The sequence below is a fragment of the Leucopleurus acutus genome (assembly GCF_964270905.1).
Source record: "Leucopleurus acutus genome assembly, chromosome: 19".
Classification (NCBI taxonomy): domain Eukaryota; kingdom Metazoa; phylum Chordata; class Mammalia; order Artiodactyla; family Delphinidae; genus Leucopleurus; species Leucopleurus acutus.
This window is the reverse complement of record NC_139161.1, coordinates 5,505,364-5,530,647: the sequence shown is the minus strand read 5'-3', so window position 1 is coordinate 5,530,647 and position 25,284 is coordinate 5,505,364. Positions and strand designations below refer to the sequence as shown.

The 25,284-nt window shown below is 55.8% G+C and overlaps 1 protein-coding gene across 1 annotated transcript; it reads left to right on the top strand.

Moving 5' to 3' along the window:
- The first annotated feature begins 2,637 nt into the window (after positions 1 to 2,637).
- Positions 2,638 to 23,669, top strand: CDC42EP4 (CDC42 effector protein 4). The gene is made up of 2 exons (XM_082860151.1): positions 2,638 to 2,742; positions 20,952 to 23,669. Exon 2 carries the CDS (start codon positions 21,067 to 21,069, stop codon positions 22,120 to 22,122), a length of 1,056 nt encoding a protein of 351 aa, XP_082716277.1. The 5' UTR covers positions 2,638 to 2,742; positions 20,952 to 21,066; the 3' UTR covers positions 22,123 to 23,669.
- The last annotated feature ends 1,615 nt before the right edge of the window (positions 23,670 to 25,284 follow it).

Below are 25,284 nucleotides of genomic sequence, written 5' to 3'. Positions count from 1 at the left end.
CCTGTCCCCAAGGATCCCATGGGGACAACCTGTTGTTTTATTCTCTAGGTGCACTGGCTGCCCCAGAGCCCTGACGTGTTACTCTCAGGGTGGGTGAGGGGGTGGGTTCACGTGCCTGGAGCCTGGGGCAACAGAGCCCCCAGAGGTGGCCTTCGCATCACATAGTGGAGGGCCTCGCCCTGAGCCCCAGGCCCTCTGCCAGTGGCCTGGTATCCTGGGGATTTTCCCAGGTTGCACTGCAGAAGTTGCCCAGGCCCCCGAGAAAGGGCCCCAGGTGATTCCCAAGAACAGGGAACCAAGGAATGAAAGAGCCTCTGCCCAGAACAGTGGGAGTGAAGGGCCCAGGGAGGGGGCAGGGCCTCAGGTCACCGAGGCTCCACCCCAAACTGTGCTGACGTCAGGCCCTGGTGACACCCTGAGGTGTCCATCCAAGACCTTCTCATCTAACCTCGGGAGAAGGAAATTCAGGGGGTGGGGGACTCAGAATAGATATGGGCAGTCATAGAGCATTTGTGTGGGAAGGAACCTTCCAGAAAGTGACAGGATCTGCCCAGCGTCATGCTTTATGGCAAACACCAGACCAGAGTGAGGTCTTCCAATTCCTCTATAAGGGAACAGGATTAACCAACATAACTGACCCTGCTAGGGTTGGGGCCAAATTATGCGAACCAAAATGCTCAGAACCCAGTGTTCACAAACGCTGGGATGTGTGTGTTTGGGGTGGGTGGACAGGTGTGGGAAGACAGGCCCGTGCAGCTGTGAGAATCACACACGCCCAAGTCCCATGGACAGGTCCCAGCAGCTAGAACAGGCAGAGACACACGTCCCGGCCTAAAGGCTTATAGGTCAAGTTACACCAAAGGTGCAGTTAAGACCTCAAATCCTTCTCCAAAGTCAGGGGCTTGGAACTTGCCAGAAATTTCAAGGTAGGTATTCAAGCTTCAAGTTTTCCATTTTGTTAGTTTCCTCTGATTATCTGTAGGCAGCTCTAGTCTGAAAGCTCCAAGCAGAACTTAGCCTCAGCAAAGGCCCCTCGAATTTCACAGATCTGGGATTCCAACCATCAGAGAAAATTAGCACTTTGTTTTTATTTCATTTTTTTAATTGAAGTATAGTTGATTTACAATGTTGTATTAGTTTCAGGTGTATAGCAAAGTGATTCAGATATATATATATTTTTTCAGATTCTTTTCCCATATAGGTTATTACAAATATTGAGTAGCGTTCCCTGTGCTCTACAGTAGGTCCTTGTTATCTATTTTATATACAGTGTGTGTATATGTTACTCCCAAATTCCTAATTTATCCTTCCCAGCACTTTCTTTCAATCAAGACTCCCTGCCAGTGTGCTAGCAATGCAGGGGTGACCAGTCTCTAGGAGCATCTACTGAGCTCCTTCCCAGAGCAGCCTGTAACCACTGAGGGCCTACTGAGGGCAGGGATTGGACTTAATTCACCTTTATCCCCAAAGGCAAACTTCAATGAACGTTCAATGTTTGTGGAAGGACAGACACCTGTTAAAGGAGAACCAATTACTAACAGCTAGACCTAAAGACAAAATAATTGGTTAACAATGGAGGGAAAGAGAAGTGGTGGGGGGAGGTGCCTCAGAGAATCAGGAAAGTTTTAGGGCACAGATAAGACTTCAGCTTTGATTTTAGGTGGAAGGGACCTCAGATACCAGCACTGGGGGAGGGTTTACTGGGAGCCCTGTCCGGGAAGGTACCAGCCCAAAGGGACCCACTGAGGGGTCCCATTGAAGGTCAGTGGGAGGGAGTCTGGTGGTCTCTGCCACCCGGATCCCCTTCTCTTAAAACAAAAACCCAGGCGATGGAGCTGCTAACAGCTAGGGAGCTTTCACTTTGTGCTGTGTACTCTCCTGGGCCACTTTATTAGTAACGATCATTTACCAATGGAAGTTATTCCTCTAAAAAGATTCTCATAGGATTCAGGCCGCGGGTCTCAGGAGTGCATCGCCCCTGAGGCTCACTTGGAATAGAACTCCGTTTGGGAGGCTACTCAGGAGGCAAGGGACACAGGGGAAAGCAGGAGGATCAAAGGCAGGTCACCAGGCCCAAATCCTTCTTACACCCGCTCCGGGCCTGGCCTCGGGGCCCGGCTCCTCCCCCATCTCGTTTCCCGTAAGAGGCTGGGATGGAATCCACACCCAGGCGGCGCCGACCCTGGGGGCTTCCATCTCCCTCGTCCTGGGTCGGGGAGGGAGGGAGCAGAAACGCCCCGGGGCGGGGGCTATTGTTGTCTGGTCACTGCTCGGAAGGGAGAAGAGCTTCAGGAGGGTCTCGTGCTAGGCCCCCGGGGGGAGTCGCGCCCCTGACCCCGTGGGCCCAGGTTGGGAGGGGGTGGGCGGTCAGGGCCGGAGCGCAGCCAGGCGGGGGCGCCCCGGGGCCCCACCGGCCCGGGTCCAGGATGGCCTCACGGCCCGAACCGCCCCCCGACGAAGCTCCCGGGGTCTCGGGCTTTCTGATTTGAACCGCGGAGGCCGAGCGGCCCGGCTGAGGTTCCCAACCGCCATTGGCTGCGGCGGCGCGGTGACATCAGCGCGGAGGGGCGCGGGAGGAGCCTGGAAGGGGAGTGTCCGAGAGGCTCCCAGCCCCGAAAGCCCGAGAGCCAGAGAGAAACCGACGCCGCGCGGACATGGGTCGTCAGCCCCGGCGCCTCGCGGAGCCCACGGAGGGGAGAGCGCAGCCGCGCCGGCCTGGCGCTCACGTCTCTGCGGACCCAGGTAGGCGACGGGCACCCGCTTCTGGCCGTGACAGCCACCTGCGCCCTGCGGGGCCTGGGTGGGCTCGGTTGGGGGACCTCGAGCCGCCCTAGGGAGCAGAGGGGATTGAAAAAACCGCGATAGGGGCGGTGGGGAGGGGAGCGGGGCAGAGCTCCCCACTTCTGCGCCCGCCCCGTGTGGCAGGGCTGGGGCCCGGGCGCGTGCGGGGCGGCCCGGGTGTCTGGGACCGGGACCACGCACCCTGTGTCCGTGCAGAGCGGCTGGGGAGGACGGGGTGGCAGAGAGTCCGGCGAAATCCCGCTCCCAATCGACTTCCTCTCCCCAGACTGGGATTCGCCGGTGCCGCCTCGGGCGCTGCTGGGGGTGGGGATGACGGTGCGGTGGGACGGGGGACCCGGCTTTGAACGTACCACCCCTTTGCCCGGGTGTGTGTCCCTGGGGGCAGGAGCACAGCCCTCGGCGGCGCGCGGCCCGCGGTCTCCCCGAGGGGGGCGTGAGTGCACAGAGTACTCCATGAATAAGAACCGGATTACTCGCCCGTAGTGGCGGAGGCGTGTACACTATCTCTCGTACGCGCGCTGCAGCACACGCCGCCCAATGTCACCGGGCCGAGAAGAGGGGCGAAGAGCTGCCTGGAAGGGGAACGGCCGAGGGAACAAATGCTCTCTCCCCACCCCTCCCTCCCCGCCCGGCCCCCGCCCCGCGCGCCCGCCTCCTCGGGAGACCTGGAGGCCGAGGCGGGGGTAGGCCGAGGTGCCGACCGGCGGGGTGGGGCCGCTTCCGAGCCCGGGAAGGGGCTACGCGCGGGACCCGGCGGAGCGCTCCCGGCCTGGCCAGGAGCCGGGAGCGGTCGGTTAATGATTTAATCGCCCGCTTGGGGCGGTGGAACTGGGATCGGCCGTCTTTAGCTCCGCCCCCTCCCTGGAGCGCCCCCCGTCGGGGGCACAAAACTGCCCCCCTGCCCGGGCTGCGTCCCGGTGAGCCACTCTGCGGGCCGGGCCGCCTCCGGTGAGTGCTGAGCGGGAATCCGGAGCGAGGGCTGGAGGGCCGAGGCTAGGCGGGCTTCCTGGGGGAGGCCGGAGCCCGAGCCGGGGCGTGTGAGCGTGCGTGTGTGTGTGTGTGTGTGTGTGTGTGTGTATGTGTATGTGTATGAGAGAGAGACTGGGGGAGGGGTGCTCTCTGCTAACTCAAACCAGATTCCTTGTTTCCCGATGAGACGCCGCAGCCTGCGCTTTGGAAGTTTTCTTTTTTTCCCCGGGAGAATGGAGGGGAAATACAATGCTTTTTCTTTTCTTCTTGCAGCCCCTTGCAATCTGACAGGCTCCCACGTCCCTGGGCTGCGTCCGCAGTGCCTATTCTTTGCTCTCTATCTGAGCAGTTGAACGGGGCAAGGGTCCCTGAGCTGTGTGAAGCCCCCAGCTCCTCTTCAGGGTGTTTGGGTGCTGGGGGGGGAGGAGACTCCCTCATCCTTACCCTCAGAGGCCATCTGGACCAGAGCAAGCTCTCCCCATCCAGCCCGCGTAAACAATGAGAGGCCCGGTTACAGGAGGGCTTCCAGCAATGCAACTTCTTTGCACAGTCTGGGTTTCTAATAACTCCCCACCCCCTCGGCCCCCTTTCTGAGGCTGGGGTGGAGGAGGGGACCACCGGCAGGATGGACTGAATTTTAAGAGAACAAAGAACAGGGCACAAAGGAAGGGGAAAGCCGAGCTGTGGATTTCCCCCCAGGAACGGGGAGTTTGCTGGACCGGGGCTGGACCCAGCCAAGCCTGTAGGTGGCCCCAGGGCTCCCGAAGCAGTAACGGGGCACCCACTCGTGACTTGGGAGGCTCCGTCCCTGGGGGGAAGCTAGGACCCTGTGTGAGTCTGGGGGTGCCTGTGGGTTCCAGCTTACATCAGCTGCCCTGTGTGAGCTGCCATGTGACGGACCGATTAGTGTGGTTTATCTCCTCCGAACTTGGACTCTGCCCCTCCAGTCCTTGGGGACAGCTGCTCCTTCCTACAAACAGGGGGTTCAGTGAGCCTTGGGAGATACCCAAGTGGGTTCTCCTGGTCTTCCCAAGGATCCCAGTGACCCCTGCAGGGACTGAAAATAAGACAGTGGTTTGGGGTCTCAGCCCCTCTGCCATCTCCCTGAGTTCCTGGAGTCCCTGCTCACTGATGACCATAGCTCACGTGACACTCCGTAGCTCAGGCCTGGACCTTGAGCATTCCTTCCATTTTTCTGGGATTCCCACCTTTCTCTTTCTTGACCCCGCTCTTCCATTTCCCTCTCATTTCTCTCACCCCCGCCCACTCACCGATTCTCCTTCCAGTCCGATGTACGGACACACCCAGCCTGCTGCTGTCCTGCTGCCCTCACAGGACTGGAGCCCCCAGCACGTGAGAGTCTAGTCTACAAAGTGGGGAGGTGGGGATGGGCAGATGTTGACCTGGGAGAGGGCTCGGAGACCCTTCTTTGCATGTCAGGAACTTTCCCAGCAGGGCCTCGGGTTGGCTCTGGTTCAGGGATCCTAACCGCCTCCACCTTTGGAGTGGTTGATTGATTTCTGCGGCCAGGACAGGCTGTGCCCAGGTGTGGCAGGCAAGGTGTTTGCAGCTGGCCACCCCTCTGTCGCCCTCCTCCCTGCCCCCTCTCCTCTGATTTGGAAGGTGGGAATGGACACGGCTCAGAGGCCGGAACCGCCTCCTGTGGCTGGAGCTTCCACAGGCTCTGAGGATCTTGTCCCTGTGGGAGGAGGGAGGAGTCTGTCCCTTGGAGGAACAGGACCTGGGTTGATGCCAGAGATAAGGCTTGGGGGCGGAGGGAGAGGGGTTGAGCAATCTGGCCCTGGAAGCTGAGAGAGCCGCTGTCTTCTGACCTATGTACTGGAGGCTTTTCCTCAACCTTGGGAAAAGGAACCGAGCCCTGGACCCTTCTGGCAGAGTGTCCTGAGGGCCAGCACCTCGGGGGTGCTCCGGAAGGCCGGGCCCCTGCCAGCGTGCTCTGGACAGGGAGCTGGGGTGCGGGACTGTGCTGGGAGGGGCTCGTGCGCATGGCTGGACCTGGCTTCTTGGCTTGCAGGGTGTTGGGAAGGAAGTTGAGCCGTGAGCATCCCGCATTCCCACTCACTGTGTCCCTGAAGCTCTAGCTTAAAATACAAGGAGGCTTGGGCTTCCTTCCAGTAATGTACATCAGAGTCTCCCCCAGGCACTGCCAGCTTGCAGCTCAGGACTCCAGGCCAGGGTGGCAGCACCGACATCCAGAGCCCTCCTTTGCCAGCAGGTGGGGCACTGGTGGTCTCCACTCAGCCTCTCAAACTGCAGAAGGGTCTCCCTTTTGGGTCAGGTGAGCACAGTTTGGGGTTACCAAGACTGTAAGAAACTGCTGGCATTTCCCCCCCATTCCTTCATCCCGGGGGCTGAGGGCATCTGAAAAGCCACAGTGCCAGGGCAAGAAAGATCCCTGGGGCTGTATTCAGGGACAGCATCTCTTGCTCAGCCAGGGCTGCTCAGACCACCGTCTTCTGCCCTGGCCATCAGGGGTGACAGATGGTGTCAGCCAGGGCAGCCTCTAGCCTCCCTGGGAGAGGGGTTCTCTGGGTTCTTATATCTGCATCCAGGCAGTTCTGGGGGTAACTGAACTTGGTCTGCAGACCCCAGCTTCGGATCTCCCCAATGTGGTGACAGTGAAGCCAGGCTCTGTGTTCCGGCGTCTGTTCCCTGACCTTCCTTCCCCCCCGCACTCAGGTTTCCACTCCCTGCAGCCCTTCTCTGTTCCTCAGAATGTTGCCCTTGGTCCTGAGGGTTTAAGGCTCAATCAGATGGTGGGAGTAGAGAGCCAGAGGGAGCACAGAAGAAACTTAGGGCTGGCAGTACCATTTGTGGACACCTGTAATGAGAGTCAGGTTAGGTCCAAAGGACCAGGCTATATTTTATTGGGGGCTGACCGTGTTGAGATTTTGTGCATTATTCGTTGCTGGTAGCTGGTCCCCCAAATTCCTACGTTTGCTAACCCACATCCTAGGGAGGAATTGGAGGGCTTTCTCTTTTCCCACCTCCGGCTCATCCACCTTGTTGAACTGAGATCGGAAGGAGCTGAAGTCCTGTCTAAGAAAAGCCAGGCTCCTCCTGCATCTCGAAAAGGTTAAAGGAGAAGGGAAGGCAGATGGGGAAAGAGACCAAGTCTCGGGGCTTCTCGATCCCACTGCTGGTCTGGACTACAATCTATAGCTGGGCTTCGGACGCCCAGAGGACACCCACCGCCCCGCCCCGCAACAGTTCATCTTGGGGCCCCCAGGGACTTTGAAAGGGGTCATCCTGGGAGCCTTTTGGATTAGGTGTCCTCAGGTGACACTGAAGGTATGTGTCCTCTTTGAACTAGGGGAGTGACCGTGGCCAGAGCGTCACTGGGGATGCTGGAATTCTCCTACCTTTCAAGGTATAGACATAAGGCACCTGCTGAGAAGGAACACATTATAGCATCATTGTCGCAGCAAACGCGTTACGAGTGCTCATCCCTTATGCATCCTCGTGTAAGGGCTTTACCTGTGTTAGCTTATTTAATCCTCACAGTAGTTCTAGGAAGTACACGGTATTATCAGTGGCTTTGAAAACTAATGAGGAAACCGAGGCACAGGTAACTTGCCCGGTGTGGCCCAGCCCGCTCGTGATCAGGGTGTCTGGCTCCGGGGTCCCCCAGGCTTGCACGTTCCATCTTGCAGGGTCAAGGTGGAAATTCACCAGCCTGCCCCAGAGCAGCACCAGATGCACCAGGCTCCCTCTGGCGACCCACTCCTCAGCTGAGCGCTGTGCTCTTGGTAGAAGCGAAGTGAAACCAAGCAAGGTCGGGCTGATCTGATTTCAAGCCCTGCCTCCTGAGGCCCCAGGCAGGAGGGAGGAGCAGTGAGGCTCCCACCAGGCACCCCTTCCCTGGTTTCTGGCCACACACACACACCCCTCCCTCCCTCCGTCCCTCCAGGAAGAGCCTGTAAACAAGGAAAGTTGCTGAATGCCCTTGAGCTCTGGAGTCTTGGCTCCAGAGCTGTCTCTTCCTGTTACTCCCAGGTCACAGCTCACTCCTGTCCCTCTGGAGCTGTTGTAATGAGGGGGGTGGGGTGGGCGTGGTCCATATTTCCCAGCATTTATCTGTACTTTCCCTGGAGTGTGGGAGAGCCCAGACTCAGGATATTTTAAGCCAAACGCTATGCAAAAGTGTTTGCCCCGTGGATGTTCACGCGTCCATAACTTTCATCAGATCTTAGAGTCCAGCGCCCCAGTGATGCTTATGACACGCCCCTGATACACCTTTCGGTAAAGTGGGAAAAGCCCAGGGTTCAGAATCAGGCAGACTTCAACAGCTCTGTCCTTAGCAGCTGTGTGACTCGGGTGAAGCATTTAACTCTAAGCCTTAGTTTTCTTGTCTGCAAGATGGGGATGATGATGACAACTCCAGAGGATTGCTGGGAAGAGTACATGTGATAAAGTCTTTCAGATGCCTAGGACAGAGTTATTACTTGGCCCCCAAAAGGCAGTTTAATCAAAATGAAGCAGCTAGCCTGGTACAGAGTAAAGGCTCAGTGAGGTTCATTCCCTTTCTCATACTTCCTCTGTGACCCATGGTCCAGGGAGGGCATAGCCACCTGAGCTCCATGGGTAGGATGGATCTAAGATACCATTTCCCACTCTTTAAACTAGACTAGACATTACATTTTCCAGCAATCAAAGGGTAAATTAATTATCCAAGCTACAGTGTGTTTTCCCACAACTCAGCCTGTCTAAGTGACTGGTATCATTTTCCTAAAACTGTAAGAACGGTAACGTCTCTGAGATGGTTGAGAATATCTGCGTGAACCCAGTGGTGAGTATCATGATGAACAGAAGTACCCCTAGAGCAGCACCACTGTCAATAGGAATATAAAGCCAGGCACATAAAGAACTTGTCAGTTTTCGAGTAACCACATTTTTAAAAACTACAGACAGGTGAAATCAATTTTAATATGCTTTACTTAAGCCAGTGTGTCAAAAATACTGTCCTTTCACCATGTAATCATAAAAAAATTAATGAGATATTTTACATTATTCTTTCATACAAGGCCTTCAAAAATCCAGTGTATATTTTACAACTATAGCACATCTCAATTTGGAAGCTACGTTTTATAAATAACCAGAACTTGGATTTCCTAAAATGCGCGGCTAAAAGGGTAGATTCGCACACTCCAGGTGTTTTAAACGTACTTCAGTTTTCCAGTAACTGAATCAAGCATTAAATTTTCATTTAAAATAATTAAAATGAAAGAAAAATTAAAAATTCAGTTCCTTGGTGGCACCAGAAATATTCCAAGCATTCAACAGCCTGATGTGATTAGTGACTACTGTGTTGGATGACTTAGGTTTTGAACAGCCCTGTAAATGCCAGGAAGAGAGATCTTCATTGTCAGTAGTAGTATGCAACATTATGTTGGCAAGTGGAGCAAATTTAACGAGATAAGAATGAGGAATGGGGGAGGCAGAATTATTATTAGTTGCAGATGATGGGCTGGTCTACTTGCAAAGCCCGAAAAATTTAATTATACAGTTGATTAGGGTGTGTAAGATAGTACAAGCTTAGTAGGGTGGCCATTAAAGAGAGATAAATTTTATTTATTTATTTTTTCCTTATACATTTATTTATTTATGGCTGCATTGGGTCTTCATTGCTGCACGCAGGCTTTTCTCTAGTTGCAGCGAGCAGGGGCTACACTTTCTTGCGGTGCACGGGCTTCTCACTGCAGTGGCTTCTCTTGTTGTGGAGCACGGGCTCTAGGCACGTGGGCTTCAGTAGTTGTGGCGCGCAGGCTTAGTAGTTGTGGCACCCAGGCTTAGTAGCTCCGCGGCATGTGGGATCTTCCCAGACCAGGGCTCGAACCCGTGTCCTCTGCATTGGCAGACGGATTCTTAACCACTGCGCCACCAGGGAAGCCCGAGGTACAAATTTTAAAATTGTAGCTTTCCCACATACCAGCTACAACCAGTCAGAAGCTATAGCTACATAAAAGGGGCAGGGTACAAACCGCTTTCACAACGAGAGGCCATAACATAACTCAGGATAAACTTGCAAGACGTGTGTAAGGCTTGTAGGAAGAAAACCCACAAAATTTAATGGAGAATGTCTAAGAGACTTGAATAAATGGATATGAAGGCGTGATGCTGTGATACAGTTACTTCTTCCCAAATTAATTTATTGTTTGCTTTCAATGCCAATGTAATTCTGTCAGGATTTCTTTTGGAACTGAATAAAATGTTTCTAAAGTCCATCTGGAAGACCAACTGCATTAGAAAAGACAAGACATTTTCAGAGAAAAGTTAGTATAGGGATATTATTCTACTAGATACTCAAAACATATTTTACAGAGTTGACAGTATAGACCTGGTTTAGGAATGAACAGAGATCAATAAGCAGAAGAGGAAGTTTGGAGAAACCGTGGGGAGTATCTGTATATATCTGACGAAGGTAGCATTTGACTCTTCACTCATATTTTATAGCAGTTTTATACAGAACCAGTAACGAACTTTACTGTTATATTTTTAATTTCTTATAAAATTGTGGGTCATTTAAAATAGATAAGCCACAGACATCTTTGTATTTCCTTTGAGTATTTTTTCTCCATGAGTAGTTTTTCATTATTACCTTACTTAGTCGTTTTAGAAGGAGTGAATATTTTCATAAAACTTGGGAGTGGGGGAGGTCTTTGCTTCATAGTACTAAAGCCAGACATTGTACAACAGATCTGACCGTGTAAAAATTAATAAGCACTCTATGGAAAAGAAAACAATCACCACATGGAAAATGGGCCTATGATACATTTGCAGGAATATTTGCAAAATATAGTCAACATTTTTAAGAGCCTTCATATTTTAATCATGCAAACCCATTGGAAAAGGTGAAGCCGCCTTGCCCCTGCGCAGAAAACGTGCAGAAGCCTTCAACAAGCAGTTCACGGGGAGATGATATTTTTTTTAAACGCTCACCCTCTTAGTAATAGAAGGAATGAAAATTATAAGTTTGAGCGTGGTGCTGATTGTGGTTTTGTTGTTTCCAATTCAGCTGAGGACACAGTAACACCTGTTGCTGGACACCATCGTCCTGTGTTGGTGAGACTGCAACTTGGTAAAACCTTCTGGAGAACAAGTTAGGAAGAAGAAACAAAAGTAATTTTACTCACTTATAAGTAGGTATCCTCCAGCAATAAGGACTTGGACAGACTTAGCTGGAAGGCTGTTTGTTACAGCGTTTGAACAAAACTGAAACAACTAGCATTCAGCAGTGGTCTGCTGGATGTAAAACTGAGGCTCTTAGGACCTAATCTAAAATAGTGTAGCGTTAGTTATGAACGTGTAACTGTTTTCACTCAAACATAAACAATGGTTGGCTTTATTCATCCCTCTACAATGGAAAGTGCAAGCTGCTTGTATTAAAAAAGAGGGAACATGTCTAAGTCAGCACAATCCCAGAGAAGCAGCACACCAAGTCCCTTACAGAACGTACAGTTTGAATAGATACACTTTAGAAAGTAACAAGAGATAGGTGAAATGAACACTTTCTTTAACCCAGTATATTCCAAATTTTTTTTTTTTTTTTTTTGCTGTATGCGGGCCTCTCACTGCTGTGGCCTCTCCCGCTGTGGAGCACAGGCTCCGGACATGCAGGCCCAGCGGACATGGCTCACAGGCCCAGCCGCTCCGCGGCACGTGGGATCCTCCTGGACCGGGGCACGAACCCGCGTCCCCTGCATCGGCAGGCGGACTCTCAACCACTGCGCCACCAGGGAAGCCCGGGCCCACTCTTTTAACTTTGCTGGGCGAGCTCTGGCTTCTGCTTCAGGGTGGTCCTCCCCACCTCTCACCTCCCGGGGGGTCAGAACATTGGGAGGGTCCTCAGAGCAGGAAGATGGGATGAGATCTTGTGTAAGGAGGAGCCCATCCGAACCGTCCCTGGGAGCAGGTCTCTGATGGGGGAGTCAATCAAGTGAGTCTTGGTCCCAAGGTCTTATCTTAGATGACCAGCCTCCCTAATCCCACCCTACCCCCATCCCTCCGTCCATGTGCCGTGTTCTCAGCTGCGGACATCTGAATAAGCCACAGAGCATCACCTCATACAGAAAAGCTTGTGCTCCAAGGTCTGCCAGAAACGGGCTCACACCAGCATTTAGTAGCTGGGAGAGTGAGCGAGGGCATTCGTTCCATGTGAGCCTCAGTTTCTCTTTACGATGGAGGCAATCGTGACACCCTCCTTGCAGGGTCAGAGGCACACACTTAACGAAGTCCGCACAATGCCTGGCGTGCAGCAGGCACCCAATCAATGAGAACTGCTGACAGCACTGCTAGTTCTGCCTTACTGGTTGGTGGTCATGGGCAGCCAGTGGCTGGAGCACGGGGGTGTCCTTGGGTGACCCCGCCCCTTCTCGTTTCCTCTGCTCTTCTGTAGTCATCAGGAGAGCTGAGCTGGGGCGGTGGAAGCAGCAGAGACCAAACCTTCACCTGCCCAGGGTTCCACTGGGGGATGGCCATGCGGGAGGGAGGCTGGCCTCCAGCTTAGGGCCTCGGTGTCGCTGGAAATTGGCCATTCTCCGGGGGGGGTGGGGTGGGGGTGGGGATCGTTATTTTTCACCTGCTCGGTTGCGGAGGCTCAAGCAGCTGTTGGGAAGCTGGTTCTTTTGGGGGGTCCTAAGCTCCCTATTTCCCCTGCCACCAGGTTTTATAATAGATTGCCTGCTTTCTCCTCCCAAACAACTTAAAAATAAAACGAGGATGTGATAAACTTGTCCATCTGGGGTAGATGCAGATTTAGGGGGACGAGAGAGAAAGAGAACAGACCTCGACGGGAGATTTTTCGATATGAGAGTGTGTGGTCTGAGCCCCGCGCTCCCCCGCCCGGCCCCCACCTGGCGCCTTGTATGGGCTGCAGCTGCTGGACCCTGAGAACTTGAGAGTTTAAAGCTGGTTTGGAAATTAAGATTTTTTTTCCTTAAGCCTTTGATGCTTCGGGATTTTTACTATTATTATTATCCAAATAGCACGACCACATTAAAGGAAACTTAAAAAGAAAAGAGCCCGTTTTCCTCTCAAGCCTGACATCACGCCTGAATCTCTCTGCCTGCCCTTTTGCCTTTATTCGTGAATGTGTATGTGTGTGTAGTGTGTGATCACTGTGTAAACAAGCCTGAATTCTGCCTTTTTTCCTTCCACTCGATGTCGTCTGGTAAACAGTTTTCCACGTCCTGCGTGGTCTTTGCTGACCCTGCATTTCACGCCTGCAGGACAAGCTGTTTAGTTAATGGCTCCTAGTCTTCTCAACCATTTTCTTCTTGTTGGGTGTTAGGTTGTTCCCAGTCTCTTGCTATTATGAATAAGGCTTCAGTGACTGTCTGTGTCAGGGACTTTTTTCTGCTTTGAAATAGTTCCATAGCGTAGGTTTCCCACCACGGGCGCTCCTGAATCATTCTTGACTGAAAGTCTACTCAAAGAACCTGCCGTAATTGCTGATGCCCCAAGACCACCCTGTCCTGGGACCACTGTCTCTGAGCAGCATTTGATCCCTGTTTTTTCTTTTCTTTTAAAATTAATTTATTTTTTATTTATTTATTTTTGGCTGCGTTGGGTCTTTGTTGCTGCGCGCGGGCTTTCTCTAGTTGCGGCGAGCAGGGGCTACTCTTCGTTGCGGTGCACGGGCTTCTCATTGCGGTGGCTTCTCTGATGCGGAGCACAGGCTCTAGGCGTGCGGGCTTCAGTAGTTGTGGCTCGCGGGCTCTAGAGCGCAGGCTCAGTAGTTGTGGCGCACGGGCTTAGTTGCTCCGCGGCATGTGGGATCTTCCCGGACCAGGGCTCGAACCCGTGTCCCCTGCATTGGCAGGCGGATTCTTAACCACTGCGCCACCAGGGAAGCCCTGGTCCCTGGCTTTGTACCACTCTCCCTGCCTGGTGGTACCTAGTACCTGCTGTTGGGTGGGAGGGAAGTCCTTCCCCTCCCCTTTCCAAGCTCAGTGCCACCAAGATGGTAACAGACACAAGAAGGTCTAGCCCGGTGCCTGGCAGTGAGTCAACCTCCATGGCATCTGCAAAGGACCTTTAGCGATTGGGAGACAGGGCACCTGGCGCCAGTGCCATCTGGGCCCCTCACCAGCTCCTTGGCCTTGGGCAAGTACTTTTCTCCACCCTAGTCGCCCGCCACCGGGCTGGATAATCTCTGGGTGTCCTCCGTCTCAGTCTTAGGAACCGCTGAAGTTGAAGGCATCGTGGATGCCTCCGTGGGAGTCACGTGACATCATGGGTACCGTACTGTGGCACCCGCAGGGGTGTGCAAAAAAATCCACTGAGATGTGATAAGAAAACACCAGAACTTCTGTGTCACATATTGACTTTCTTTAAAAGAAGGAAAACTGAAACATATTCGTTGCTGCGTGGATTGACAATAGCCATGTATATAAGCTATAAAAGATACACGTGAGGGCTTCCCTGGTGGCGCAGTGGTTGAGAGTCCGCCTGCCGATGCAGGGGACACAGGTTCGTGCCCCGGTCTGGGAAGATCCTACATACCACGGAGCGGCTAGGCCCAGGAGCCATGGCCGCTGAGCCTGCGCGTCTGGAGCCTGTGCTCCGCAGCGGGAGAGGCCACAACAGTGAGAGGCCCGCGTACTGCAAAAAAAAAAAGATACACGTGTGTGTGTGCGTAAATTACACGCTCCCTGTTTTGATGTGTGGAGGCCCCTGCACTTTGGGTCCTGCGGGGCTGTTTTAGTGGCTGGAGCCCGGGTGTGGGAGTAAAGCCTTCCATCCATGACCCAGGGCAGATCTCTGAATTGATCCTCTCTATCTATGAGTGGGGTTGCTCCACACCCAGGTATTTTAAGGCGATATTTGACACAGATACACAAGTAGTACAGGAGTTATAATAGTGATATTTCACGTTTCTATCCTGGGCTTTTTTTTTTTTTTTAATTTAAATGTGGATATTCAGGCTCAGTTTATTTTAAGACGGTGCTTCCTACCACCCTGGTGCAAACGGCGCACTTTCAGATATGAGAGGGCTTGCGGCAGTGTTAGTGAAGGAACTAAAAGCTTCTAAATATACTGAAGTCAGCTAAAAATAACCACACGGCCCCCACTGAAGTTCCTCCTGTTGCGTGTAACAGTGTGCATCAAAGCACCCACGGTTCTCATCCTTTCCCTGTGCTGCCCATCAGCTGTTGGAATGAAACAGTCTTCCCCTTTCTCTGGGATTCCTTATCTTCACAGGATAGGGCTGGGGAGCATTCCAGAAAGCGCTGGATCTTTCTCTGGCGACAGAAGCCAGAGCCCCTAACCTCTTACAGGGCATCGTGGCCCGCGTCGCGCTGCGTTTCTTGCACAATCCCCTGCAGCCTGTTGTTCCAGCTGACAGATGTTGTGTAGCAGAACGCTTGCCCCGTTTTGGCAAAGTCAGGTTCTTCCCGGCGGCAGAAAGTTGGTTGCACCCCGAGGGAAAGGTCCCTGGCCTGCCGGCTGAAACGCACCCCTGGCAGAGGACTCCTGGGCTCGAGCTCCCCTTTGAGTCCGCCCTCCCTCTCCTCCCCTATCCGGGCCCTCAGCTCCTGGTGTCTCCAGCTCCAAAACCTGCCCTGGATGTGCCCCACTCTGTCCATCTCCTTAACCACACCCTCGTCCTGGCCCCCATCCTCTGCCCTGAATTCCTGCTTCCCCTCCTCCGTGCCTCCAATCCAGCCACTACCATGGGAACCTCCAAACACACAGATGGAATGGCTTCCTGCTTAGGGAGGTTTCCTTTGGTACCTAGAACGCCATCCAAACTCCGGCCTGGGCTTCCTGTGAGGGCCCCGTGTGACCTGGCCCCTGGGTTTTCATTCCGTTCCTCAAACACAAGCTTGTTCCCCCTCAGGGCCTTTGCACGTGCTGTCCCCACAGCCCGCATGTTCTTGGCATGCCTCGTTCCTTCTCGTCACTCGGTTCTCAGAGGGGCCTCCCACAGCCCGTAACTCCCGTGCTCACCCTCCCTCGTTACCCCCTTGACCCTGAGGACTACGAGATACTGTTTTATTCGCTTGTTTACAGCCCCGTCGCCCACCCACCCACACTCACACCACAAGTGTGCCCAGGAAGTCTGGGCTCATCCGCCTCGTTATTTTCACTGCTCTGTCTCCAGGGCCCAGAGGAGTTATGGAGAAATTGGTGGGTGTGCAGTAAGTCAGTGAGTGAGTGAGTGAGTGAGTGAGTGAGTGAATGAATGAATAAGGGAACGAAGCCACTTGTATCCAGTCCAAGCCACGACGGAAGTCATCGTGTCAAATGCCGCGTTGCTGGGGGCTAGAATCGGACGGGATGGGTGGTGAGAAGGGGGCATGGTGATGGAGGGGCTGGCTGCCCGGTGGCCGTGGCAGTGGGCATCGAGGCATGTGTGCTCTGTGTGCCAGGATGAGCTTCCAGGTCAGCTGCATGGCGGGAGCCCTGCCTGGCTTCCCCGGGAGAGCTCGGGTCTGTCTGGGAGCTGCTGGGCTGACGTGGGAGGGCAGTGCTCTCTGGACAGCCCGCCGGGGAGGATGAGGGAGGGTCCAGGCCAGGGCTGTCCTCTCCTGTCCCGGGAGCTGAGCTGAGCTGAGGGTGTGCTTGGTGTCGTTGCAACCAGGGGCCTGGCCTTGCAGGGAGGGCTCGTCGCCCCTGGCTTACAGGAATGTCCTGTGGTCAGTGGGCCAAGGGTAGCGGAATCTGATTCCAGCAGAGGCTGGAGAGATGCGAGTTGCTGCTCTGTTTTCCCTTGCTCTGCCAGGAAAGGGGGATGTGCCTTCCGGGGTGGCAGGGTTGGGGAGTCCCCCTGAGGGCGGGCTGTGGGGAGCGGCTGCCTGTCATCTGGCGGCCTGTTTTAGCCACTTCCCCAGAGCTGGGTCACAGGGCTTAGCCACGCCCCCTCCCGAAGCCGCGGCTCTCTGTGCACAGCCCCTTTCCGGGTGGGTGCTCAGGTCCCCCCAAACATCCCCCAGGACTGGCCCAGGGCACCTGCTCGTACTTGTACTCAGAGTTCCACCTCCTCACCCCCAAATTGCTCTCTGTTCAAAGCTTAGGGTGACAGTGTCATGAGGGTACCATAAAACCAAGGATTTAAAACAACCCGGTGAGTGAGCTCTTGGCGGCCCTGAAGCCCGGCCTGTCCAGCCTGAGCTCTAGCTGCAGGGCCAAAGGGCTGCTGCAGCCCCTCCTTGCTGGGCTGGGGGACCAGAGGGAGCTTCTCCGGAAGCTCAGGACTCGGGACATTTTCATGCTGGATGCTGAAGATGGTTTGGTTTTTCACAAGCTGCAAAGCCTCGTTCCCACACCCCCAGGGAGCGAGACCACAGACGGCAGATAAGCGCTGGCCGGACCTGCTCTCCCTTCCTGGGCTGTGCGGCTGTGCAGGGGCCTAGACACCTCCCTGCCGGCCCCTCTTATCCAGATCTCGAGCGCTACCCTCGAGGACGTGCCAGGGGTGGGGGCCCTTCTGTCCTGTAGCCGCGATGGCCAGGATGCCTGGTCCCTGCCGGTGGCCACAGGGGTCTGCACCATCTCTGCCGAGCCCTGGGCAGCTGGGCCTGCGGTTTCCCTTTCTGTTCTTTTTAATAAGCACTTAAGATCAGGGAAACCACAGCGCCTGACGCTTACTGGCTCTGGGGATTCCTGCCGTTACTTTGAAACCCTTACGCAACTCTGGAGCTTCATGTCACCGATCCCACAATTCTGATCCTTTATGTTCCCTCCCTTCCTCCTTCCCTCCTTCCCTCCCTCCCTCCCTCTCTCCCTCTCTCCCTCTCTCCCTCTCTCCCTCTCTCTCTTTTTTTTTTTTTTTTTTTTGCGGTATGTGGGCCTCTCACTGTTGTGGCCTCTCCCATTGCAGAGCACAGGCTCTGGACGTGCAGGCTCAGCGGCCATGGCTCACGGGCCCAGCTGCTCCGCGGCATGTGGGATCTTCCCGGACCGGGGCACGAACCCGTGTCCCCTGCATCGGCAGGCGGACTCTCAACCACTGCGCCACCAGGGAAGCCCCTCCTCCCTCTCTTTTTTATTCTTTTTTTCGGTTTTCTTTCTTTCTTTTCTTTTTTTAAATTTGTTTGTTTTTCTGTTCACCTGGTGATTACTATGTGTTTTATTTTCACATGTGCGCGCTCACTCCAGGGCAGGGTTGCCCCCCAGGGGACACGTGGCATGTCTGGAGACATTTTGGTTGTCACAGCAGGGAAGGGATGCTACTGGCATCTGGTAGGTAGACACCAGGGATGCAGCAGAACATCTTATAATGTGCCGGACGGCTCCCACAGCAGAGAATTCTCTGGCTAAAGGTGTCAGCAGTGTCAGAATCTGCTCCAGGGTAATACAGGAATCTTCTTGAGGCAGCGGCCAGGCTTCTCCTTTCTCTGGACTCTTCCAGCCAGAAGTGGGGAGGGTAACTGACCGGAGATGCTACCCACCAAAGGCCAGAAAGAGGCCTGGCATGGAGTAGAGAGAGCACTGGACCAGGAGACCGGCTTCCAGCCCAGCTCTGCTCTTAGGCACATACATCTGGATAAGTCACTTTGCTTCAGTGAACTTGTTTTCTCATCTGGCAAATGGAAGAGCTGAAGAACACAGGATTCCGTGACCAGAGCCAGGAGCTGAACTGCAGGCAGGTTGAAGATGTGGACCCTTTCTATTCTTGCTTCACTGCGCTGGTGGCAGCAGAAGCCCGAGGGATTCTCCAGTACCAGGAGTGCCTTAGAAACCTGGTTTGATTTTCTCCTATGCCGAATGTGTCTGAGGCCGACTCACTCCATCCTCCTTCTCTCTTGTTTAGCCAAAGAGAGTTTTCCCCAACGTTGGCCTGAGAGCCCATGGCTGGCCCAGAGGGTCACATATGGTGACTCTCTCCTGGAACGATGTGGAGGGGATGACCCTAAGGCCAGTACTTTTCATGTGTCTAGTTTAGGCGTCAGCAAACTATGGCCCAAATCTGGCCCACCACTTGTTTTTATCTATAAAGTTTTATTGGGACACAGCCATGCCCATTTGTTTACATACGGTCTACTGCTGCTTTCCTACCACTGCGAAGGTGGAGCTGAGAAGCTGGGACCAAGACCGTGTCAGTCATGAAGCTGAGAACCTTTGCTGTCTGGACCTTTATGGAAGACGTTTGCCAAAACCTGGTCTAGCTGTTCCGTGACTTAATTGTTTAGACGTTAGGTCCCAGGGCATGGGCAGGAGCGAAGGGCCGGCTCAGAGGTAGGGGAAGAGAACTTTCCTGAGGGTCTCGGGGGAAGGAGGAGAGAGAGGAGGGGGAGCTGACCGACTGTAGTGGGTCATCTCAAGGCCTTTCAGGAGTCCTCACCTGAGTCCGCCCAGCCGGGCTCACCTGTGTGGCAGGTGAGCCCCGGTGTCTCGCCACCCTCCCCTGCCCTGGAGCGACAAACGCTATGACTGCCTGGGGGTTGGGGGGGACCATCTGGCTGGGCATCACCAGTGGGACAAGGAACAAAGAAGGAGAGCGAGGGGAGGGGGTTAGAGGGCACAGAGAGGTCAGGCTGGGAGCCCTGGAGCCGGGCCGTAGGCTGAAGTGACCTTGTCCTTGGGCTCAGGAGGGCAGAAAGGGAGCAACCCAGGGGCTGGGGTGGAGGTGGGGGGTGGGAGGGAGGTGTTGGCCTTTCAACAGGTGTTTGAGGATCGACTGTGCCACGCACTGCTGGACGGGATTCAGCGGTGACAGGCCCTTTGGAGCCCTCCGGAAGCTCATAGTTCAGTGGCAAGATGACAGTCAGGCCGAGCCGGCAGTGGTAGAATGACAGCCAGTGCCTGCTGGGAGCAAGGGCGTCCACGGTGCTGGGGGTCGGGCAGGAGGTGGTCGGGAGGTCTCACCCGGGCTGAAGCAGCTTTACTGGAAGAAGTGACAGCTCAGCTGAGCCCCGGAAGACGTTGGGTGAGCCAGGTGACAGGTATTCTAGCGGGGAGCTGTGCATGTCCAGCCCTGGAGTCCGGGAGACGGAAGCTCAGGGCCAGGGTGGACCGCAGGGGTAGGGGAGCAGCGAGGAGTGAGGTGGGGACCGGGTGTCAGATCGGGGGGTCTGCACTGGGGACCGGGTTTTGATTTAGCCAAAAGGTGAAGGATGGGGGAAGGGGAAGCAGGGCCAACTGGGATGTGGTGGCCTAGCTTAGGGCAGCATTGGGGGTGAGGAAGAAACCCGGTGGGACATCCTGGGTTGCCCTTGGCAACAGGGAGGATGGGCCTGGAATGTGGGGGCCGATGAGAGCTGTGCTGTTAGCAGGACTGGTGGCCCAGGACCACCCCCTCACCCGCCAGCCTTGGTTAAGTCCCTGCGCCCACATCACCCCACTCTGCTCAGCCCTGCGCTGCTGGGTTTAGCACTGGGGGCTGGTCTGGCTTCAACACTGGACTTCAGCTTGGCCCTTGCCAGGAGCTGCATGGGTGGTACCTGCCAGGAGGTTTCAGAGGCTCTCCCGGCCTCCCTGCTGATGCTCTTTGGCTCAGGTTAATCACCTGGGGGTCTGCATTCCCAGGGCGCCTCGGCCATCTAGGGTTTAGTCTCCGCCTCCCTGCACCCCTGGTGATTGAAGACACTGGGAGTTTCCCAGTCTTGGTCTCTGAGAGGCGGAGGGTGGATCCTTGGCAAAGAGCTCGGGGCTCCACCGTGGAGACGTCGCAGGCAGGATCCTCACCTCGGGACATCCACCACGGGCCGGAGGGCTGGGGAGCTGGTCCTGTGGGTCCCGGCAGCTCCACCCGCTTCTGATTCAGAGAGTGAGCTGCCGCCCACGTCTGTGGAGCACGTCTGTCCCAGGCAGCGCCTCCCTGGGGCCTGTGCCGTCCTCTCCCTCCTCTAAGGACCGTGACTCAGAATGAGGTGTCCACTGACTCCACAGGGGCTGAGGTCAGGCAGCAGGGAGAACTAACTTACAGCGTGTCTCCGGACCGGCTGTTCACTGGAGTCACGTCTCTCCTGGGTCGGCTGCCTGGAGTTGCCTGTGTACCTCCGCCTCTAGGGGCGTCCTGGTTGCGGGGTGCGGGAGGCATTGCCCTTTAGAAGAAGGCGCTCTCGCTCAAGTCTCAGGGAGAGCGTGCCTGTGGCTACCTGAGCTCCAGAGAGGTGAGCGGAGGTTTAAATAACAGCCACCCCTGAGCAGATGGGCTTTTGTGCTGAGCGGACAGCTGGGTTAACCCTTTCCCTGCTGTTCTCTCCTTGCAGCCCTATGATCTCCTCCTTATCGCCCCCTCCGCCCGCCGGACTTCAGATCTGACCTCAGATCCGCCTGCTGTCTCTGGAGGGGACCCCCTCCTCCCCTCCCCCTCCCCCCGGCAAGATGCCGATCCTCAAGCAGCTGGTGTCCAGCTCCGTGCACTCCAAGCGCCGCTCCCGAGTGGACCTCACGGCCGAGATGATCAGCGCCCCGCTGGGCGACTTCCGCCACACCATGCACGTGGGCCGGGCGGGGGACGCCTTTGGGGACACCTCCTTCCTCAACAGCAAGGCTGGGGAGCTGGACAGTGAGTCCGTGGACGAGCAGGCCGCCGCCTCCTCCAAGCGCGGCCTCCTGTCCCGGAAGTTCCGGGGCAGCAAGCGGTCGCAGTCAGTGAGCAGGGGCGACCGGGATCACAGGGACGTGCTGGGCCCCCTGCGGGACTCGGCCCTCTTCGTCAAGAACGCCATGTCCCTGCCTCAGCTGAACGAGAAGGAGGCCGCCGAGAAGGGCTCCAGCAAGCTGCCCAAGAGCTTGTCCTCCAGCCCCGTGAGGAAGGCCACGGGGGAGGGCGGCCCGGAGGAGGCGGGGCCTCGGCGGAATGGGGCCTCCGCCCCCCACTCCCCAGACCCCCTCCTCGACGAGCAGGCCTTCGGGGACCTGGCGGATCTGCCCATGGTACCCAAGGCCAGCTTTGGGCTGAAGCACGCTGAGTCCATCATGTCCTTCCACATCGACCTGGGTCCCTCCATGCTGGGCGACGTCCTCAGCATCATGGACAAGGGGGAGTGGGAACCGGAGGAGGAGGGGGAGGCCGGTTGCCATGGTGACGAGGACCCAGCAGGCGGCCCCACCCAGGCTCCCCCGCTGGCGGCGGCAGCCCCTCTCCCGGCAAGGCAGGAAGGAGCGGGGGGCCCGGACCTGCCCGCGCTGCCGTCGCGTGCGCTGCCGGAGGAGGGCTGGGCCGCGGGGGCCCCCAGCCCCGGCTCGGCCCGCAGCGGGGGCAGCAGCCACACCACGCGGGACAGCAGCTCCCTGTCCAGCTGCGCCTCGGGGGTCCTGGAGGAGCGCAGCCCCGCCTTCCGGGGGCCGGACCGGGCCCGGGCCGCTCTCCTGAGGCAGCCGGACCCCGAGTTCTCCTTCATGGACGAGGAGGAGGAGGACGAGATCCGAGTGTGAGGCCGGCCGGAGGTGGGGGCTCTTGGCTTTGTCTCCTCCCTGTGCCCCCAGCCCTGCAAGGTCAGCCAGGAGCTTGGCTGCGGGCCCCAGACAGACCCTGGACCTCATGGATAAGGGGCGCTGGCCGAGCCTGGGGGCCCTTGGAGGACGTTGGAGCTGGCTCGGGTGCCTGACTGCTTTGCACACCCTGCCCTGCCTGAGCTCGTAGGACGGGGCTGTGTTCTCGCAGCAGGACTCGGCTTTCCTCTCCCGGCCGCCAGTGGATTTCCGCTGTCAACTTGAGTCTCTGCCACGTGCAGCGATAATGGGGCAGCCAGGGGCGGCCCAGGGGCGCAAGGGCTAAGGACACTTGACCTGCCTCTTTACTCCTGGCGTTTCTGTTGTGACGGAATAAACGCCCGTGACGGGTCACAAGTCCCGGCCCCTCCCTCCCTCCATCCCCAGCTCCTGCACGGGGAGCCCCACGGAGGAAAGGCGGACCGAATGTGTACAGTGAACGCGACCCCTTCCGCGGGGTGAGAACAGGATGCAGAACGGAAGGAAGGCCCCGGGGCATCTTGAATTTTCAAGAGGGGGCCCTTGCAGGATGACACTAGGACAGGCTGCAGCCCTTGCTCAGTCCCTCTGGGTTTGTTTGTTCTTGTTGTGTTTAAATCTTTTTAGAACGTGTTTGTAGGCCTGCCACCAGAAGGAAAACGAATCCTTTTAGAAAACCTTTATACTAAGTTCTTCCAAACTTTATTTAGAACCGTATGGGGTGGAGGTCTGTGCGTGTCTGTCCTCGGCCCCCTCCCGCATAGCTATTAACAACAACAGGCAGCCAGTGTAGAAAATTTCTGGAAAATGATTATTAAAAAAATGTCATTCCTATGGGGGGATAAAACCTCTTTTGACTGGGTTGTTCAACCCCCGACTGACTACGTCCCTTTCCTTTCTCAGGCCTCTGCCAGCAGAGCCCCCTTCCCCACTTCTGAGTCAGTGGTCCTGAGGGTATAGGGTTGCCAGATTTAGCAACAAAACAAAAACCAGAATGCTGAGTTAAATTAGAGTTTCAGGCATGCAGAGGATGATTTCTTAGTGTAAGTATGCCGCATGCCATGTTTGTAATACACTCATGCTAAAAAATTAGTTGTTGTCTTTCTGAAATTCAGATTTCACTCTGCGCCCTTAGAACCCCACCCAAGGGGATCGAGTGGAGGTTGGGTGCGAGCCCCCAGGATTCACGGATGAGGATTTTTCTGTCCTGGCAACAGGCTGACTTCACCTTCTCCTGTCGCCGTGTAGCCAGTGGAGGGAGGGGGGCGGACAGAACCCGCGGGGTCCAGCCAGGGCTGGCGGCGGGTGCAGCTGCCCTGCCTCCTGAGTTTTGCCAGATCTGGACTCGGACACCACCTTAGTTCTTGACATGGGTGCTCACTGGTTTCCAGCCGTGCAGCCCCTGCCAGCTGCCGCCCTTGAAACCCATCTAGACGGCGCTCAGTTCCAGATTCTAAACTGTATATTTTTTTTTTCCGTGAAAATGTTAAAACAGCAAGGAAACATTAAAATAAAAGGCCTTACAGCATGCCTGGTGTCTGTCTCTGCTTTTTGTGGGTGAGGGGTGGATAGGGGTGAGGGTGCGGATTCAGGGTGCTGGGGCTGCCCGAGCCCCGACGGCACTCGGGGGCCTGAGGTGGCTTCTCTCTCTGTCTCTTTGGGGCCTGCCCCTCCTGCACGGCTCTCCAGCTTCTGGAAGGACAACGCCTCACGTGCCCATCAGCCTGGGCAGGCCCTCGTGGGCTCTGGGATTTGATGTCCCGACTGCCACTTACCACTGGGGGCCCTCGGGCACTTAGTCATGCAGCCACTCTGTGCCTCATCCTCCCCATCTGTTAAATGGGCATCGTGCTGTTCTTACAGGGCTGGGCTGCAGACACAGTCACTGCCGTGGTGTTTGCCAAGGCTTTTTTTGTTTTTATTTATTTATTTATTTGGTTGGTTGCACCAGGTCTTATTTGCGACAGGCGGGCTCCTTAGTTTCGGCTCGCCGGCTCCTTAGTTGCAGCACGTGGACTCCTTAGTTGTGGCAGGCAGGCTCCTTAGTTGCGGTTCCAGGGCTCCTTTAGTGGCGGTTCGCCAGCTTCTTAGTTGGGGCACGCAGCCTCCTTAGTTGGTGGCATGCAAACTCCTAGTTGCGGCACGCATGTGGGATCTAGTTCCCTGACCAGGGATCGAACTCGAGCCCCCTGCATTGGGAGCGCGGAGTCCTATCCACTTCGCAACCAGGGAAGTCCCCCAAGTTGTTATTAAACCGAGGGAGGTACCGGACCCGTGTGGGGCTGCAGCTGGGGAAAGGTGCCGCCCTCCTTCCCCTCCTCCCTTTCACCATCTGACCTGGAGAATCAACTTACAGGGGGTGTGGTCTCCGTTCAGCCTCATGGCCCTGGTAGGTAGACTCTGGTGTCCCCATTTTATAGCAGAGATGTGCTCCACAGGCCACATGGCCACCTTCTCCAAAGTCACCGAGTGGCAGAGTCAGAACGTTACTGATTCGAAACCCTTTCCACACTCACAGGCACCTCAAAGCTTCTTTATTTGGGGAAGTGAGGAGGGGGTGTGTCAGCCCTGGGTGGGACCCGGGAACCCCTCCAGCCCCTGGTCCAGCTCCTCCCTCACCCCTTCCCCTCTGACGTGGGCACGTCTCTAAGGAGAGAACGTCAGCCTGGGTGGGTCCGTCTCTGCTCCTGAAGCCCCTTGTATGCCCTCCTTTTCACCTGGGGGCCCCAGTGCAGCTGAGTTCCAGGAAACCCTGCCCCTCTCCCGGGGAGAAATTTGGGCATGTAGTCAGCCTCCCCCTGGGAAGCAATTAGAAGCATAATTAAAATGTCGCCCAGGTCCCTCTGTCCCTAGATTGGCTCATTAGAGGTAATGAGGGATGTGGCTAAGACAAGAGTTATGAGTAGGTGGGATGGTGGCCCCGGGGGAAGGAGGGGGGATGGGCACACACCCAAGCCCAGCGGGAGTGATGGGGTCTCCCTGCTCTGGGGGGAAGGCTCAGGGGGATGGTACCTGGGTGACAGCTGTGCCTCCCAGAAACAGTGTACCGCCCACCCCCCATTCCACCCACATCCACTCACCCAGGTTCTTGAGGGTCTGGGAGCAGCCAGCCTCCCCAGGGCTGCA

Coding starts and splice junctions, on each gene's coding strand:
- CDC42EP4 (XM_082860151.1), top strand. CDS start 21,067: ATGCCGATCCTCAAGCAGCTGGTGTCCAGCTCCGTGCACTCCAAGCGC.